The sequence below is a fragment of the Schistocerca piceifrons genome, chromosome 6 (assembly GCF_021461385.2).
Source record: "Schistocerca piceifrons isolate TAMUIC-IGC-003096 chromosome 6, iqSchPice1.1, whole genome shotgun sequence".
NCBI lineage: Eukaryota > Metazoa > Arthropoda > Insecta > Orthoptera > Acrididae > Schistocerca > Schistocerca piceifrons.
The window spans coordinates 373,514,772-373,532,209 of NC_060143.1; the positions used below are offsets into that span (position 1 = coordinate 373,514,772).

Here is a 17,438-nt window from a genome sequence, read left to right on the forward strand (position 1 = left end):
TCACTTTCTTCACCACTCACTTGTCTCTCATTATGCTGAGTAGAGAGTAGTATTACTGCATTTCCCTTCTTTGGAACATAGGGAACTAGGGTCAAGTCATTTGTGAAACCAAACATTGAAGAGTGAACTTCTCTCTTTCTGTTTGACAAGAATTCCTTCGAAATCTCTTTCTTATTGGAACACAAGGTACCAACCAATGCGTGTTTCATTTTAGTAGTTCAGCAGCCAGTGGAAAACTAGTGAAAAAATTATCAGTTGTTGCACCATGACCATTATTCAGAAATGGTTCCATCAGATCCAAAACAACTGTCTGTCCTTAATTCACTTCCCGAGTATTGTCCACCATTCCTGTGTAAATTTGGATCCATTAGAAGAAATCTGTCTTCACATCAGCACAAACCCAAATTTTAATGCCATACTTGCCAGGCTTGCTTTTCATATAAACCCTGAAAGGGCAGTTTCCTCGGTACATTGCTAATTGTTCATCAATAGTCACGTATTCATAAGGATAGAAGTTCTTGCACAAGTTAGACTGAAATTTGTCGAACACTACCCTAATGGCTTGCAGCTTGTCCTTGGTTTCTTGAATTCTCTGTGCTCTTGTGTCTCTGTTGTCAAATCGCAAGAATTTCAGTATACACAAACATCGGTTTCCTGACATGGCAGCAGAAAAGAATGGTTGCCAAAAGGCAACATTAGCTCCCCACAGATCAGAAGCACTTGTGCGATGTCCATGAGTTCGACAAGCTCCTATTAGAATTACTAACACAGCGTACACTTCAGTTGCATTTATATATCTCCATGTCGTTTTGTTTGAAGAATGAGCTGCATTCCACAAAGAAATTACTCGTTTGGCTTTCCCTGTGTTTCTTCTAGAATAATGCCCACGATTTCCAGTGAGATAAATAATAAAACTGACTGTTATTGTTTTGATAGTTTTTCCGTCATTCACTGGGCCAGGTGTTACATTCAAAATGTTGCAACGTCGACGCCACCCACCTTTTGGTGGTTTACTAGAAAATTGTAGTCCACTTCTAGAAACAAACAAATCTCCAGTGTCGTCGTCGTCTTCTAAACTACTACTACTACTACTACTATTATTATTATTTGTTCATGTGAATGTGTAGTGTCTTCTGATATTTCATCATCAGCTTCATCTGATACTATGATATGGTCTTTGTCAAGAGATCCCATATATTCATTCAGTTCATTATCATTGTTCCATTAATTTTCATCGCCACTGACATCAGAATTTTTTAGAATTTCCATGATCTCTTCACTAGAAAGTCCTTTGGACATCCTTACTTGCAGATGAAATACTCGTGTAATATCAGCTCAACAGTGAACATCAAATTCAACTCAACAATAGTAATCAGCAACAATAAAAAACATTGGATCTATGGCAAAACTCAACAAAGAAGGTGAATAACATATATATTTCCCAAAATCATCTTTTTCTACAAATAAGAAAATAAGACGTTTCATACCAAGTAGGGTAGTTTCACAGTCCCACCAATAAATGACCTGAATAACAATGATAAAGACAAAAAATTAGACAGTCGTGAGTGTGAATTCAACGTCAATCATTTTAGTACAAAGTCATGAAACCACAGGCATGTGGCCCTTCAGATAACATTATTATAGGGAAAAATTCAACCTGGGGTAGTCAGAATACCCCACTTGGTAATGCGAGGGTTAACAGAATTCATAAGACGATTGAACAGAGATCATGATTTAAACAGTTGCCACATTTCTAGTCTTCATATTGGAACACTTACATATAAAACTATGAAGCTTTGGCATTAGACCTAACATTAACTGTAATTGATATGTTAATGCAAATTCACATATTTCAATATTTATTAATAAAGAGCTTTATTTTATGAAATTTAGAGTAGGAAAGCTTTGCAATTCGTACAATTGTTAAATGAAAATATATTTCTATTTTCAGTTGAGCGTATTAAAAGAAATACTTTTGTTCAAGCATTTTTCTTTCCTTGTAAATTATGTAAAGTATCAACTATAACAATGCTGTAAATGTGACGCTTTGCCAAGATTCTCTACAAGGGTTGATGTTAAACCTGAAAGAAGAATTGTTAAAGTACTAGTTTAGTAGTTAAAATAAGAACTGTTGAGTTACTGTTAGAGACATGTAATGAAGCTGAAAGTGGAAAACCTACTGATAAATGAACACTGTGAAATTTGTCTGTGAGAAGATTGCTTAAAAATCAAAATACTCATTATTATGTAAGAATGCAGAATAATATAAGAAGTCATCCAGGGACATATTCAGCAAACAAGAGTGATTTAGCAGATCAATGAATGACTCCTACCACCTCCAATTCATGAAGTCAAAGTATGTTTTTCTGTCCCAGAAACATTTTATCATTTACAAGTATTTTTTTATAAAGAAGATATCATTGGAATTCATTAACTGAAACTTTTAATAAATTTATGTCTTCTTAGTTAGCAGGAACATGTGAAAATTTAATTGGATGGTTTCGATCAATCCATAGTGCCTTGGCTACAGGACACAGGGCCAAGTAGTGCAGCTCAGACTTCTGGATTCACTGGAGAACTGTACTGGATTTTTGGCATTCCTTTTGTACTGGTCTGAGAGAGGCACATTTTGTTACATTAGAGAACAGCTACATTTTATCTGCTTGTTTAGTTCTGATACTATCATGGAAACACAAGACAAATGGTGATAATGTGTTAAAATGCCATGGAATGAAAACTTCTCAATAATATCAAGGTTTGAACTTAACCTTAATTTTATTTCAAGAATATTACTATCAACATCTGTAATACATCACTTTATGCAGTCCAAGTCTGCACTGAATTCTGTGCCAACAACTTAGGTGAATGATCCTGAACATGTATGTAGTAAATAAACTACTCAGAAAAAAAAGCTACGGCTCTTACTCCTACACTTTTCAGCTGACATTTTTGCCTTAAAATGCAACCCAAGTATATGTGGATAATCACACAACACACTAAGCAAACTAACAGTTGCCTGGGAAATGACATCTAATGTGAACATTATTATAGATCAGAATTTACATCTCGTACCTCAAATATTTCTGATTCATTATGGGAGTGGTAAGTAAGTTTCTTCTTTACATTAGTTTTTAATCAACAGAGATTTACAGTTTCTCTCCAATATCTTCCAGCAACCTGTTTCAGACTTTAGTTTGTTACTGAGACCCAGGGAGGTACACACAGCCTATATATAGGTTTTTATTTTTTACTTGAAAAAGAGCTAGAGCTCAAAAGCTAGTGAACAGTTTCCTGTTACATGTGTGCATGCAACACACATCAGTCCACTATACTTGAGTGGTTTCCTTTTCCATATTTTAACTACATGAAACATTTTTAATTCTAATACAGCATTTTGGTTGTGAATTTCAGTTCATCCAAATTCATCGTTATTAAAAATGAATGTCATTACAGAGTAATTGTATTAGCACATAGGTGTAAGAATTCAGACACCACATCTGTCTAATCGTGCCCTATCAATCCCTCTCTGCTTTTTCAGAAAGGAGCTAAAGTTCAAAAAGCTAATATTAGTTTTTCCTTCTTTCATTTGTGTGTATTGGCAGTCCTGAGAATGTTAACACCTGAAGATAATTACTGCCAATCATTTGGTCTCCTTTTAATTTTATGCTTTTCTCCAGTGACTTTTCCTTTTTACACAGAACTCATTTGTTTCTCTTTTATCACTGCAGTAGTTAGGGAGTAACATGTATTTACATCTCAAGGACGTAGAAAGCATTAAAAACTTGTTTTAAAGTAGCATATATTTATTTATATTTTGAGAGTGCAGTAATACTCCATATATACACATGACACTTTCTAACATGCATAGTATTAACAATACAAATAATAGGTAATTACAGGACAGATAATTCTTAAAAGAAATAAGAAGTAACCATGACATTGTTCAAATGGTGTTACTGTTGGACACCTAACTTTTTGAGCTTCTTGGTGCAAGTTAACATGAGACGTTCTACATCCTGCGCAAAATTGGCTTCGGCCTTGTCCTGAAAATTAAAAAAAATTCTTGAGACTTCAAAAGGAGGCCACAAGACAATATATAAGTGAAAAAAAGTATTTCAACTTGTTAATGTCATAAGGACCCACCAAGCTACAAGACAGGAAACTTCTGTGAAGGAACAAAACATTGAGTGAAAATGAGTTTTCTTATTTGACACTGAGAAATTAATTTTTTCTCCCTAAGTTCCATTTGAGTTACTGTCTTTTTAAATAAGGCATAAGAATGTAGGAAACACTTTCTGAAACAAAGATTTATACATTAGAGAATTTAGTTCATTCACTAGAGCAGCTCCCAGTCGCGCATAAGTAGTAGTGCAGAATAAAAATAATTAAGATGAGTAACGCATTTAGAAGAAAAGGGTGGTGGGGGTGGTAGTTCTGGAGTGTTTGTAGTACAAAATATTGCCTAATAATTGTCCATTTGGATTCCTGCATGCAGTGCAACAGCTCTTCCATTCAGTAAGTAGTGAATTTTCTCAAACATATTTAAATTCCTTCCTGGATTTTCCATATGTGTAATATGTTATTGACTATAATAGATGGAAATTTTGTGTGTGTGTTTGTGTTTGTTTGTGTGTCTATCGACCTGCCAGCGCTTTCGTCCGGTAAGTCACCTCATCTTTGTTTTTAAAAATAATATGTTATTGAGTTACACATACATTGTGAAAGTGTTCGGAAACACGAATAAAATTTTAACTCCAAGTTTGTCATCACCGACACAGTTTTTCCCTTGACTCTGAATAGAATGCAGCACCAAGTGGTGTATATTACTGACTTATGTTCATCTGTTTTCCAAAATGGAGCAATTTCTTTCAGTACGGATGAGCCAGGAATGTCTGATAACCAGTATGCTTGTTCCAGTTTGTCACTTTACAATGGTTGTTTGGTCGGTTTGTTTAAAGGTGAGAGAAGGGACCAAACTACGAAGTTATCGGTCCCCTGTTCTTAATAAAACAAAGCCACAAGAATGAGAATAAAACGGACGAAACATATAACACAAAACGGAAAGAAAGGAAAAGCCACAACAACAAAGGGACGGCAACAAACGCTAAAAGGAACAAGGGACAAGAAAACAATGGAGAGACGCTAGAAACAGAAGAGAGTAAAACATTATAGCAGATTACAGTGACTGGCCAACCACGTGAATAAAAAGGGAAAGCCAACCACTATGCAACACATTAAAACCTCCACTCTAAAAGCACTAGGGTGGAGGACACAGAGGGACAAAGGACATGCACTAAAACCTACATAGAAGTATAAAACCCACTCTCGCGGACAAAATGTAAAACTAAAGCTGCTGTGGAGGCACTGTCACCCAACACCGAAGGCAGGGTGCTCTGAAAGTTAGAAGAGTGCCTCAAAGTGACTAAAAGTGGGCAGTCCAGCAAGAGGTGGACGACTGTCATTTGGGAGCCACAATGACACTGAGGTGGGTCCTCATGATGGAGTAGGTAACCATGAGTTAGCCATCTCCCAAAGCCGGAAAACCCCGCAGTGTAAGACAGAACACAGGCCAGCTTCGGAGATGCCTATCTCCAGAAGCTGTTTCCGTGTCACCTGTTTGGTCAGCCTGCGGTAAGTTTGTTGTCAGAGATTCCGACGTGTCCTGGGGTCCACACAAACACCACAGAACAGCAGGACTGTCCCAAGGCATAGATGGACTCCTGAATGGACTCTACCAGAGGGTGGCGAGGGAAGCACTGGTAGATAACTTGTAGGCTGCTCAATGAGTCAGTACACAGGAGAAATGACTTGCCAGGGCATGAGCGGATGTACTCAAGACCACGAGATATGGCCGCCAGCTCTGCAGCGAAAACACTGCACAAAAATGGCAAGGAGTGCTGCTCAATATGTCCTCCATGAACATATGTGAAGCCTACGTGACCATCAGCCATTGAGTCATGCCGTCGGTGTAATCATCTTCAGAGCCCTGGAACATGTCAAGAATCAAGAGGAAGTGACAGCGGAGAGCGGCAGGGTTAATGGAGTCCTTAGGGCCATTCAAAAGGTCCAGACAAAGTTGCGGCCGAGGCATACACCATGGAGGCGTACGTGAACGGACCGCAAGTAGAGGTGGTAAAGGAAAGGACTCCAGTTTGGAGAGAAGGGACCGCATGCTAACCGCAATCTGGGCCAATGATGCGGGAGATGGACTGCCGCGGGCAGGAAAAGGAGACGGTAATTCGGATGCTCAGGGGAACTATGAATGTGTGCTGCATAACTGGCGAGCAGCTGCGCACGTCTGATCTGCAGTGGAGGGACACCAGCCTCCATCAGTACGCTGGTCACTGGACTCATCCTAAAAGCTCCTGTCACTGATGGAACTCCACAGTGGTGCACTGGGTCGAGTGAATGCAGTGCTGCAGGTGCAGCCAAACCATAAACCACACTCCCATAGTCAGTTCAGGATTGGACAAGGGCTCTGTAGAGCTGCAGCAGCGTACAGTGGTCTGCACCCTAATTGGTGTCGCTCAAGCAACGGAGGACACTGAGGTGCTGCAAACACTGCTGAGAAAGATGAGGGAGCCAAGTCAATTGAGCATACAAAACCAGTCCTAGGAATTGATATGTCTCCACTACAGTGAGTGGATCGCCATTAAGGTACAGTGCAGGTTCAGGATGAACAGTACGATATCGACAATAGTGCATGACATGACTGAGGCTGAAAACTGGAAGCTGTGGGCTAGAGCCACGAATGCGCCTTGTAAATGGCTCCTTGGAGGCGCCGCTCAGCAACAACAGTACTGGAACTGCAGTACAAAATGCAGAAGTCATCTACATACAGATAAGGTGAGATAGAGGGTCCGACAGCTGCCACTAGACCGTTAATGGCCACTAAAAATAGAGACTCAATACAGAGCCCTGTGGGTCTCCATTCTCCTGGATATGGATGGAACTATGGGAGGCACCAACTTGGTCACGGAAAGTATGGAGCAACAGGAAGTTTTGGATAAAAATCTGGAGTGGTCCCAGGAGACCTCACTCATACAATGTGGCAAGGATGTGATGTCGCCAAATCGTGTTGTATGCTTCACATAAGTCAAAAAAGACGGCAATAAGGTGTTGCCGTCTGAAAAGGCTGTTCGGATGCATACTTGATGGACACAAGATTATCAGCGGCAGAGCAAACCTGGCGGAGGTCGCCCTGACAGAGCCAGCACGCCACGTGACTTGAGGATCCAACCCAACAGCCGACATACGATATGTTACAGCAGCTTACGGAGAACGTTGGTGAGGCTGACAGGCTGCTAGCTATCCACATCAAGCGGGTTTTTACCAGGTTTGAGAACAACATTCACAAAAGCAAAACGAGGATAATGGAATGTAGTCGAATTAACTCAGGTGATGCTGAGGGAATTAGATTAGGAAATGAGACACTTAAAGTAGTAAAGGAGTTTTGCTATTTGGGAAGCAAAATAACTGATTATGGTTGAAGCAGAGAGGATATAAAATGTAGACTGGCAATGGCAAGGAAAGCGTTTCTAAAGAAGAGGAATTTGTTAACGTCGAGTATAGACTTAAGTGTCAGCAAGTCGTTTCTGAAAGTATTTGTATGGAGTGCAGCCACGTATGGAAATGAAACGTGGATGTTAAATAGTTTGGACAAGAAGAGAATAGAAGCTTTTGAAATGTGGTGCTACAGAAGAATGCTGAAGATTAGATGGGTAGATCGCATAACTAATGAGGAGGTACTGAATAGAATTAGGGAGAAGAGGAGTTTGTGGCACAACTTGACTACAAGAACGGATCAGTTGGTAGGACATGTTCTGAGGCATCAAGGGATCACCAATTTAGTATTGGAAGGCAGCATGGAGGGTAAAAATCGTAGAGGGAGACCAAGAGATGAATACACTAAGCAGATTCAAAAGGATGTAGGTTGCAGTAGGTACTGGGAGATGAAAAAGCTTGCACAGGATAGAGTAGCATGGAGGGCTGCATCAAACCAGTCTCAGGACTGAAGACCACAACAACCACAACAACAGTAACAACAACAACAACAACAACAACAACAACAACGACGACGACGACGACGAGCACCAGAATGACGGTGCTCCCCCACCATTGTGATGGAAACATGCCATCGCACCAGAGCCGGTTGAAGATGACGAGAAGATGTCTCTTGTAGTCAGATGAGAGATGTTTAATGATCTGGCTGTGGATGCTATCAGGCCCAGGAGCTGTGTCAGGGCAATGTGCAAGGGCACTGAGGAGCTCCCACTCTGTAAATGTGGCGTTACATGATTCACTGCAGCGTGTAGCGAATGAGAGGACGTTCCCTTCCAGCCGCCATTTGAGTGTGTGAAACGCTGGGGGGTAATTATCTGACGCAGAGGCTCAAGCAAAGTGCTCGGCAATTGCATTTGTGTCGGTACACAACTCGCCATTTATGGTAACACCAGGAACAGCTGTTGGGGCCTGATACCCAAGAAGACGTTTGATCTTTGCCCAGACTTGGGAAGGTGACAGGTGGCATCCAATGGTGGAGATGTATCTCTCCCAACACTCCTCTTTTCATTGTTGATAAGGTAGCGAACACGGGCACGGAGCCGTTTAAAGCCTATGAGGTGCTCCAGGAAAGGGTGGCACTGTAGAGCTTGCCGACACTCTATAATTGCTTCAGCAACTTCTGGTGACCACCAAGGGACTGCCTTACACCTCTGGCACCCTAAAGAGCAAGGGATCACGTTTTCTGCCTCAGAAACAATTGTACTAGTCACCTGCTCAACCATCACATCAATGTTACCGTGTGGGGGAGATTCAGTGGTGACAGCAGCGGTGAAAGTTCTTAGCCCGCCTTGTTCAAAGCCCATCTGGGCAGGCTTCCGTGTGCCTGACACTGGGGCAGTGACAGGAAGATGGGGAAGTGGTCACTACCACACAGGCTGACATGTGCTCTCCAGTGGATAGATGAGAAAGTCCTGGACTGCAAATTGATAAATCAGTGCCCAAGTAACTACCATGAGCCACAATGAAGTGTGTGGCGGCCCCATTATTAAAGAGGCAGAGGTTGAATTGTGACAAAGTTTCGACATCGCTGCCTCGGCCAGTAAGCATGGGACCACCCCACGAGGGGTTGTGGGCATTAATCTCTCCCAGAACTAGGAAAAGTTTAGGGAGCTAATCGATCAGTGCAGCTAATACATTCAGGGGTACTGCACCATCTGGAGGAAGATATACACTGCAGACAGTTATTTCCTGTATCGTCCTTATTCTGACAGCCACAGCTTCAAGAGGGGTTTGAGGGCACATGTTCACTACAGACCAAGTTTACATAAATGCAAACTCCACCTGACACACTATTATAGTCGTTACAGTTCCTGTATTATACCTTATAGCCATGGAGGGAAGGGGTCTGCATTGCTGGGAACAAGGTTTCCTGGAGGGCAATGCAGAAAGCAGGTGTAAAGCTTAACAGCTGCCATAGCTCAGCCAGGTGGTGGAAAAAACCGCCGCAATTCCACTGGAGGATGACATCGTGAGACTGGGAAGGCATGGAACATTGAATGAGGTAGTTTACACCTGAGAGTCACCTGCTGCCACTGATTTATTGCCTGAGCAATCTATGTCCATTGTGTCTGAGGGTCTGGCAAGATCTAGGCCCTCACCAGACACCAAAATAATCATCCCATCCCCAGCCGCAGAGCTTGTAGGCAGTGGTGGTATGAGTGCCACCGCAATTTCCTTGGTCTTAGGGGGTTTTCTCTTTTGATTTCTCTCATTGCTCCTTGGGTTTCCCTGGCTGGGAGGACTTCACTGATCCAGTCTCCGGGACTGAGGATGAGCATGAAGCCCTACGACCAGCTGCTTTTGGGCTCTTCAGACACTGGCAGGTGTCACCTTTCCCCCTAGCAGAAACTTGGAAAGCGAGTGACCTAATAGACCCCTTCCTAGGGAGAGGAGCCGAAGAAGCCTTACACTTCTCTGGCTTAGAAATGTGGACTGAAATGCCCGATGGTTGGGGAGGGTGTGTTGCTCGCGAAGTAGGTGGTGCAGGAGCAATAGGGAGGGAAGTGCCCCCCACCATCAAGTGGGCAGGTGTAGTCTTCTGGCTCTTAGAGGTGACCTGGATTGGCGGAGTTGATGGTGCCAGAACTGTTGTAGCGGCGGCGTAAGACGATGTCATACATACAGGATGCAGTCGCTCAAATTTTGTCTTAGCCTCAGTATAGGTCAGTCGGCCCAGGGTCTTGTACAACATGGTTTTCCTTTCTTTCTGGAGAATCCTACAGTCAAGCAAGCAAGCAAGGCCAATGATGCCCTCTGCAGTTGACACAGATGGGAGGCGGGGCACATGGAGTATTGAGATGTGATGGGCATCTGCAATCTCGGCACGTGACGCTGAAAGTACAGCGGAAAGACATATGGCCGAACTTCCAGCACTTAAAGCACCACATAGGAGGAGAGATATAGGGCTTTACGTCTCAACAGTAGACCATCATCTTGACCACCTCGTGCAATGTATCACCCTCGAAGGCCAAGATGAAGGCATTGGTGGCAACCCGATTATCCTTCGGACACCAGTGGACACGCCCGACGAAATGGACACCTCATGGACACCTCATCGTCGCACTGCAAAAGACGGTCTCTGTGAAATATGATACCCTGAACCGTATTTAAGCTCTTATTGGGCGTGGTGGTTACAGCAACATCCCCCAGTTTGTCACAAGCAAGTAACTCCCGTGACTGGGCAGAGGATGCTGTTTTGATCAAGACTGACCCAGATCTGATTTTTGACAAGCCCTCCACCTCCCCGAACTTGTCCTCTAAATGGTCAACAAAAAACTGAGGCTTCATCAACATGAAAGATTGCCCATCAGCTCTCGAACATACAAGGAACTGGGGCGAATAAGATCCGCTGCCATTCTTAGCCTGACATTCTTCCCATGGTGGTGCCAGGGAGGGGAACGATTTGGGGTCTTACTTCTGTGCGTTGAATTGAGCTCACGATCGCTTAGAGACTGTTGGTGTTTCACCACCAGCAAGAGTTGATGGACTACGCTTCATGGCGTGTCATCCACTCTGATGCCAGCCACTCCGGCAGGGGCCCTCCCCACAGGCGCCACCCAGCCGCAGCAAAGACCACCTGGCAGGATGGCCATTGCCGAGAGTCCCGATGCCCCAGGGGGATGGGCATCTACCCCTTGGCATACATGGGGAGTTAACGGCACTGGCATCAGCAGAGTGATCCCTGTGTGGTCAGGGGGCTACAACGAACAGGGTACATGGCGGCCCCACCACAACGGACTGGCCACCATGCTGGTTATCACATGCAAAGTAGTCCATGGTCATCGTCAACACAGAAAGCGACACTGCATAGTGCATGACGGAAAACGCACCCAGGAAGATGTCCTCGCACAAGACATGGAGAATAGGCAGGACTGCAATGAGACTACGACGAAGTGGGCTAAAGATCTCAATGCATGATGGACACGAGGCACCTTGTAAGGCGCCCTTCCCCAATTGGCTCACTATTCGGGAAAATTTCGAAGACTGGAGGTCAAACCCTACAGGTGACCAAAACATATAAACTCCTTGTGGTCGCCTCGTAAGACCGGCAGGAATACATCAGGCCTATTCTAACCCCCGGACATGCAGGGGGGTCACTTAAAATGTAGTGAAAAACTGCAGTCCATGAAACTTCTGAATTCTGAGGGAAAATACAGATCAAGCAACACACATGTGCCTTTAGATATGTGCTACTGAAATGGCATCAGAGCAATGGTAGTATTGAACACTGAAAGCAACAATGTGTCCAATATACTTGAGCAACATACGAAATATTGTAGTGTACAGTTGAGCTATTAACTCACCATGCTATGACATTTCCACTGCTGTATTGAGAAGACATCAAGTATGCAAAACGCAAATACACTGATACTACAGTTGCTTAACAACAAAAGCAAAATTTTTTTACCCAATTAAACAATAAATTTCATGTAGTATGTGTCTAGAGATTTGATGAAATTAAACATGGCCTGGTTTATGCTTGTCGAGATGAAAATGCCAAACACTTTAAAATTCAAGATAACACATGTGTGTATTAACGTAAGAATTCATTTGTACTGCAAACCATGTACAATGCAAGTACAACAATGAAGATTCTGAAATTTGCTCTGGTAAATGCAGATCATCATCAATTATGCCCCAATTTCTGAGTATTACTACTTTTGAGCTTTTCAGAATTACTCACCAACTGTGCAAGAATGAAAGCTTGAATCAGATCACAGAATTCAACTGTTGTCAGCTGTGTTTCAATTTTCTTCTTTTGGGCGTAATAACATGTATTTCTATGCTTCAAATGTTCAGCCCTGTAAAATAAATAAATAAATAAATGAGCCTTTATCATTCATCCACAAAACTTACACAATACATTAAACAGAAACAGACTAATTACACAGAAAAAAGGCCACTATATAATTCTGAAAAGGAGAAAGCATTGTGACTAAGCAGGTTTTCAATGATTAATTCCCAAGCAGAATAAAAATACACAAGGGCACAGTCAAAGCACCAGAAACACTTTATACTGTATCTCATGAGGTGAGTATTCAGTTTGACTGCAGTGAGGTGCAAGCACCTGAAAGAAAAACAGCTTAAGAAGACTGCTAATAATTTTGTGGTCTCAGGAGGAAAGGAATTTAAATTTTCATCCAACCATCTAAGATTATGTTTGCGTTTTCCGTAACTGGTTGAAGACAAATTCCAGTATAGTTCCTTTTGAAAGGACACAGTCATTACTTGGCCAACCTGAATTTGGCTCTCTCTAATGAAATCATTGCTGATGTGTCGAAGCCTAACCTCCTATCTATCAGATGGTCTGTGTGTGGCTTTGTGAAATCATGCAGCTCTCGAGGAGCTAACATGTGAATTAAGCTGTCCAAGTTAGAAATGTAATGTCATTTGGATAAATGTTATTGAAGCCTTGGAAAGAACTGAAGAGAGAAAATATTTATTGAAAGAGTAAAATAGTGGGCTCGTTTACTTGCTTTGTGCTACACGTCTAAGTAAACTGATACAAAAATCCCAGAGATACTGAATAGACACTCACCTTACAATGTAAGATTTTAAAGACAACTCTGGTAGTCTTTTCAGTACTTCACAGGCACAGATTTAGCAGACACACAACATTTCCAAAAAAATAACATACTTTTGAGCATCATGGTTATACAACGTAAACTTTGTAATTGTAGACCATTTGAAAGGAAGTATAGGCTAATGGGCCTATAGCTATCCACATCAAGTGGGTTTTTACCGGGTTTGAGCACTGGAACGACGATGCTCTCCTGCCATTGCGATGGAAGGACGTAATTGCATCAGATCCGGTTGAAGATGATGAGGAGATGGCGCTTGTAGTCAGATTAGAGATGTTTAATCATCTAACTGTGGATCTGATCCAGCACAGGAGCTGTGCCGGGGCAATGTGCAAGTGCGCTGAAGAGCTCCCACTCCGTAAATGGGGCGTTATAGGGTTCATGGTGGCATGTAGTGAACGAGGGGACTTTCCTTTCCATCCGCCGTTTGAGGATGCGAAAGGCTGGGAGGTAGGTCTCCGATGCAGAGGCTCGAGCATAGTGCTCAGCATCGTGCTTGGCAATCGCATTTGCGTTGGTACATAGCATGCCATTGGTGGTAACACCAGGGACACCTGTTGGGGTTTTGGTACCCAAAAATACATCTGATCTTCGTCCAGACTTGGGAAGGTGATGTATGGCACCAATGGTCGACACGTACCTCTCCCAACACTCCGGTATCCATCATTATATAAGCTGGCATACACGTGCACAGAGCCGCTTAAAGGCTATCAGATGCTCTAGAGAAGGGTGCCACTTATGTTGCTGTAGAGCTTGCCGACGCTCTAACTGCCTCAGTGACTTCCAGCGACCACCAAGGGACTGACTGTCACCAGGGGCTCAGTAAAGAGCGAGGGATCGTGTTTTCTGACGCATGAACGATTGTGGTAGTCACCCACTCAACCATCACATCGATGTTACCATGTGGGGGAGAGTCAACAGTGACATCAGAGGTGAAAGTTCCCAGTCCACCTTGTTTAAAGCCCATCTGGGCAGGCATCCGTAGGCCTGAACCCAGGGCAGTGATAGGAAGACAGGTGATCATGTGCTCTCCAGTGGATAGATGGGAGAAGTCCTGGACTGCAAATTGATAAATCAATGGCTGAGTAACTACCTTGAGCCACACTGAAATGCGTGGCGGCCACAGTAGTTAAGAGGCAGAGGTCGAACTGAGACAGTAAAGTTTCAGCATCTCTGCCTTCGCCAGTTAAGCACCACGTCACCCCACAAGGGGGTTATGGGCATTAAAATCTCCCTAAATTAGGTAAGGTTTAGGGAGTTGATCAATCAGTGCAGTTAATACATTCAGGGGTACTGCAACATCTAGAGGAAGATATACATTGCAGACAGTTATTTCCTGCATCGTCCTTATTCCGACAGCCACAGCTTCTAGAGGGGTTTGAGGGGCCTCATGTTCACTACAGACTGAATTTACATAAACGCAAACTCCACCTGACACACTATAACAGTCTCTACGGTTTCTGTAATATCCCTTATAGCTGTGAAGGGCAGGGGTCCGCACTGCTGGGAACCAGGTTTCCTGGAGGGCAATGCAGATAGCAGGTGTAAAGCATTTAAAAAAAAGTTGCCGTAGCTCATCCAGGCGGTGGAAAAAACCGCTGCAATTCCACTGGAGGATGATATCATCATGAGTCTAGGAAGGATGGAACATTCAATCATTCAATGAGGCAGTTTACGCCTCAGGGTCACCTGCTGCCACCGGCTTTTTTGCCAGAGCAGTCTATATCCATTGAGTCTGACACTTAGGCGAGATCCACGTCCTCAGCAGACGCCAGAATCTCCACCCCATTCTCAGACTCAAAGCCACCACAAGTTCCTTATTCTTTGGGGTTCTTCTTTTTCGATTTCTTGCACTGTTCCTTGGGTTTCCCTGGCTGGGAGGACTTCAGTGAATCAGTCTCCAGGACTGAGGATGAGCGTGATGCCCTATGACCAGCTGCTTTTGGGCTCTTCAGCCACTGGCGGGTGTCACCTTTCCCCTAGCACAAACTTGGAAAGGGAGTGACCCAAGGGACCCCTTCCTAGGGACAGGAGCCGAAGAAGCCTTACGCTTCTCTGGCTCAGAAGTGGGGATTGAAATCCCCGATGTTTTGGGGTGTTGCTCCCAAAGCAGGTGTTGCAGGAGCAACAGGGAGGGAAGTGCCCCCCCACCATCAAGGGGGCAGATGTAGTCTCCCAGTTCTGAGAGGCTACAGGAATTGGAGCAACTGATGGGGCAACAACCATTCTCTTAGCAGTGGCATATGAGGTGGTCATAGCCACAGGATGTACGTGTTCAAACTTCTTCTCAGCCTCATTGTAGGTCAGTCAGTCCAGGCTCTTATATTCCGTAATTTCCCTCTCTTTCTGTAAAATCCTGCAGTCTAGCGAACAAGGTGAATGATGCTCTCCGCAGTTGACGCAGATGGGAGGCAGGACAGAGTATTGGGATACGATGGACGACCACAATCTCGACAGGTGGGGCTGGAAGTACAGCAGGAAGACGCAAGGCCAAACTTCTAGCACTTAAAGCACCACGTCGTAGGAGGGGGCGGATATAGGACTTTACATCACACCGGTAGACATCACCTTGACCTTCTCGGGCAATGTGTCACCCTCAAACACCAAGATGAAGGCACTGGTGGCAACTGGTTATCCCTTGGACCCCAATCAACGCACCAGACGAATAGAAACACTTCGCCGCTCTGAATTGGCGCACAGCTCATCATCAGACTGCAAAAGAAGGTCCCTTTGGAATATGATACCCTGGACCATATTTAAGCTCTTATGAGGCATGATGGTAACAGAAACATCTCCTGACTTGCCACAAGTGAGTAATGCCCATGATTGTGTAGACGGTGCTGTTTTTATCAAAACTGACCCAGAGCACATTTTGGACAAGCCCTCCACCTCCCAAACTTGTCCTCCAAATGCGCCACAAAAAACTGAGGCTTCATAGATTCCCCATCAACTCTCGTACAAACGAGGTACCGGACCGAATAAGCTTCACTGCCATCCTTAGCCTGGCATTCCTCCCATGCAGTGGCCAGGGAGGGGAACGACTTGGAGTCATAATTCTTAGCACTGAAGTTACACTTTGCCCGCTTAGAGACTCCTGGCGGCGGACCACCAGCAAGAGATGATGTACTACGCTTCATGGCGTGTCATCCACCCTGATGCCAACCACATCGACCAGGGGCCCTTCCCACAGGCGCCACCCAGCCGCAGCAAAGGCCACCTGCCAGGATCGCCATTGCCGGGATTCCCAATGCCCCAGGGGCATATATGGGGAGTTAAAGACGCACGCATCAGCAGAGTGATCCCTGTGGTGTGAAGGGGCTACAACCAAAAGGGTACATGGCGGGCCCACCACAACAGACTGGCTACTATGCTGGATATGAGGTGCAAAGAAGTCGACGGTCATCGTCGACGCAGAAAGTGACACTGCATAGTGCATCATGGAAAACACACACAGGAAAGTGTCCTTGCCAAAGAGATGGAGAATGGGCAGGACTGCAATGTGACGATGAGAAAGTGGGCTAAAGATCTCTATGGACGATGGACACGGTGCACCATGTAAGGCGCCCTTCCGCAATTGGCTCGCTATTCGGAAAAATTTTGAAAAATGGAGATCAAACCCTACAGGGGACCATCACGTAAGGCCAAAACTTGTCAGACTCCTTTTAGTCACCTCTTATGACAGGCAGGAATACCTCGGCCCTATTCTAATCACCAGACCTGCAGGGGGTGTCCATAGACGCTCAAAACTGTCAGTGCTGGAGATGAAATTTTCATAGTGACATGTCAGGTAATCTCAAAACCTGACATTTGCTAAACAGAAAGATCTTCCCGTCTTTCTTTATATTCCTATTTACAGCTGTATTCAGTGATAGTGTAACAGCCTTATGATTAGCGATTCCCTGTTCTTAGCTGAGTCGAAAAGTTCAGAGCTGTTTGTCACCAGGAGATATTAGATGCTACCTTCATGAGTCAGTTTAACTGCTGCAGATAATTTTTGGATAATGCATTTAGAACAATTTCACACTCCCTGTCCCTCTACACATCCTAATCACTAGTCTCCCAGTCTATAGCTGCAAAGTGAAGATCTCTATCTGAAACTATAAAATTACCAGTAAATTTGAGCAAAATATTTCCCAAGTTTGCCCTCAATTGTTCTGTCACTACTATTGTTAAGGCAGTGTGTCTATTAAAGCATCCTATAAGCATGTTTGATTCACTTCTCTCATCTTCATCGAAATTATTTAAGATTCTGAATCTGCATTAATCTCACTAGATATTATTCTATTTCTTATT

The 17,438-nt window shown here is 43.8% G+C and overlaps 1 protein-coding gene across 3 annotated transcripts in view; it reads right to left on the minus strand.

Moving 5' to 3' along the window:
- Window positions 1-3,790: 3,790 nt before the first annotated feature.
- The window catches only part of LOC124802884 (baculoviral IAP repeat-containing protein 5.2-B-like), a 49,494-nt gene continuing 35,846 nt past the window's right edge, over window positions 3,791-17,438 (minus strand). The window contains exons 4-5 of one of the 3 annotated variants that reach the window (XM_047263930.1): window positions 12,248-12,365; window positions 3,791-4,043 (exon numbers count right to left, since the gene is read on the minus strand). In XM_047263930.1, the coding sequence (XP_047119886.1) occupies window positions 3,954-4,043; window positions 12,248-12,365 (208 nt within the window). In that variant the 3' untranslated portion in view covers window positions 3,791-3,953. The remainder of the gene's footprint in view (window positions 4,044-12,247; window positions 12,366-17,438) is intronic. The other 2 variants (XM_047263932.1, XM_047263931.1) reach the window with 2 other exon arrangements.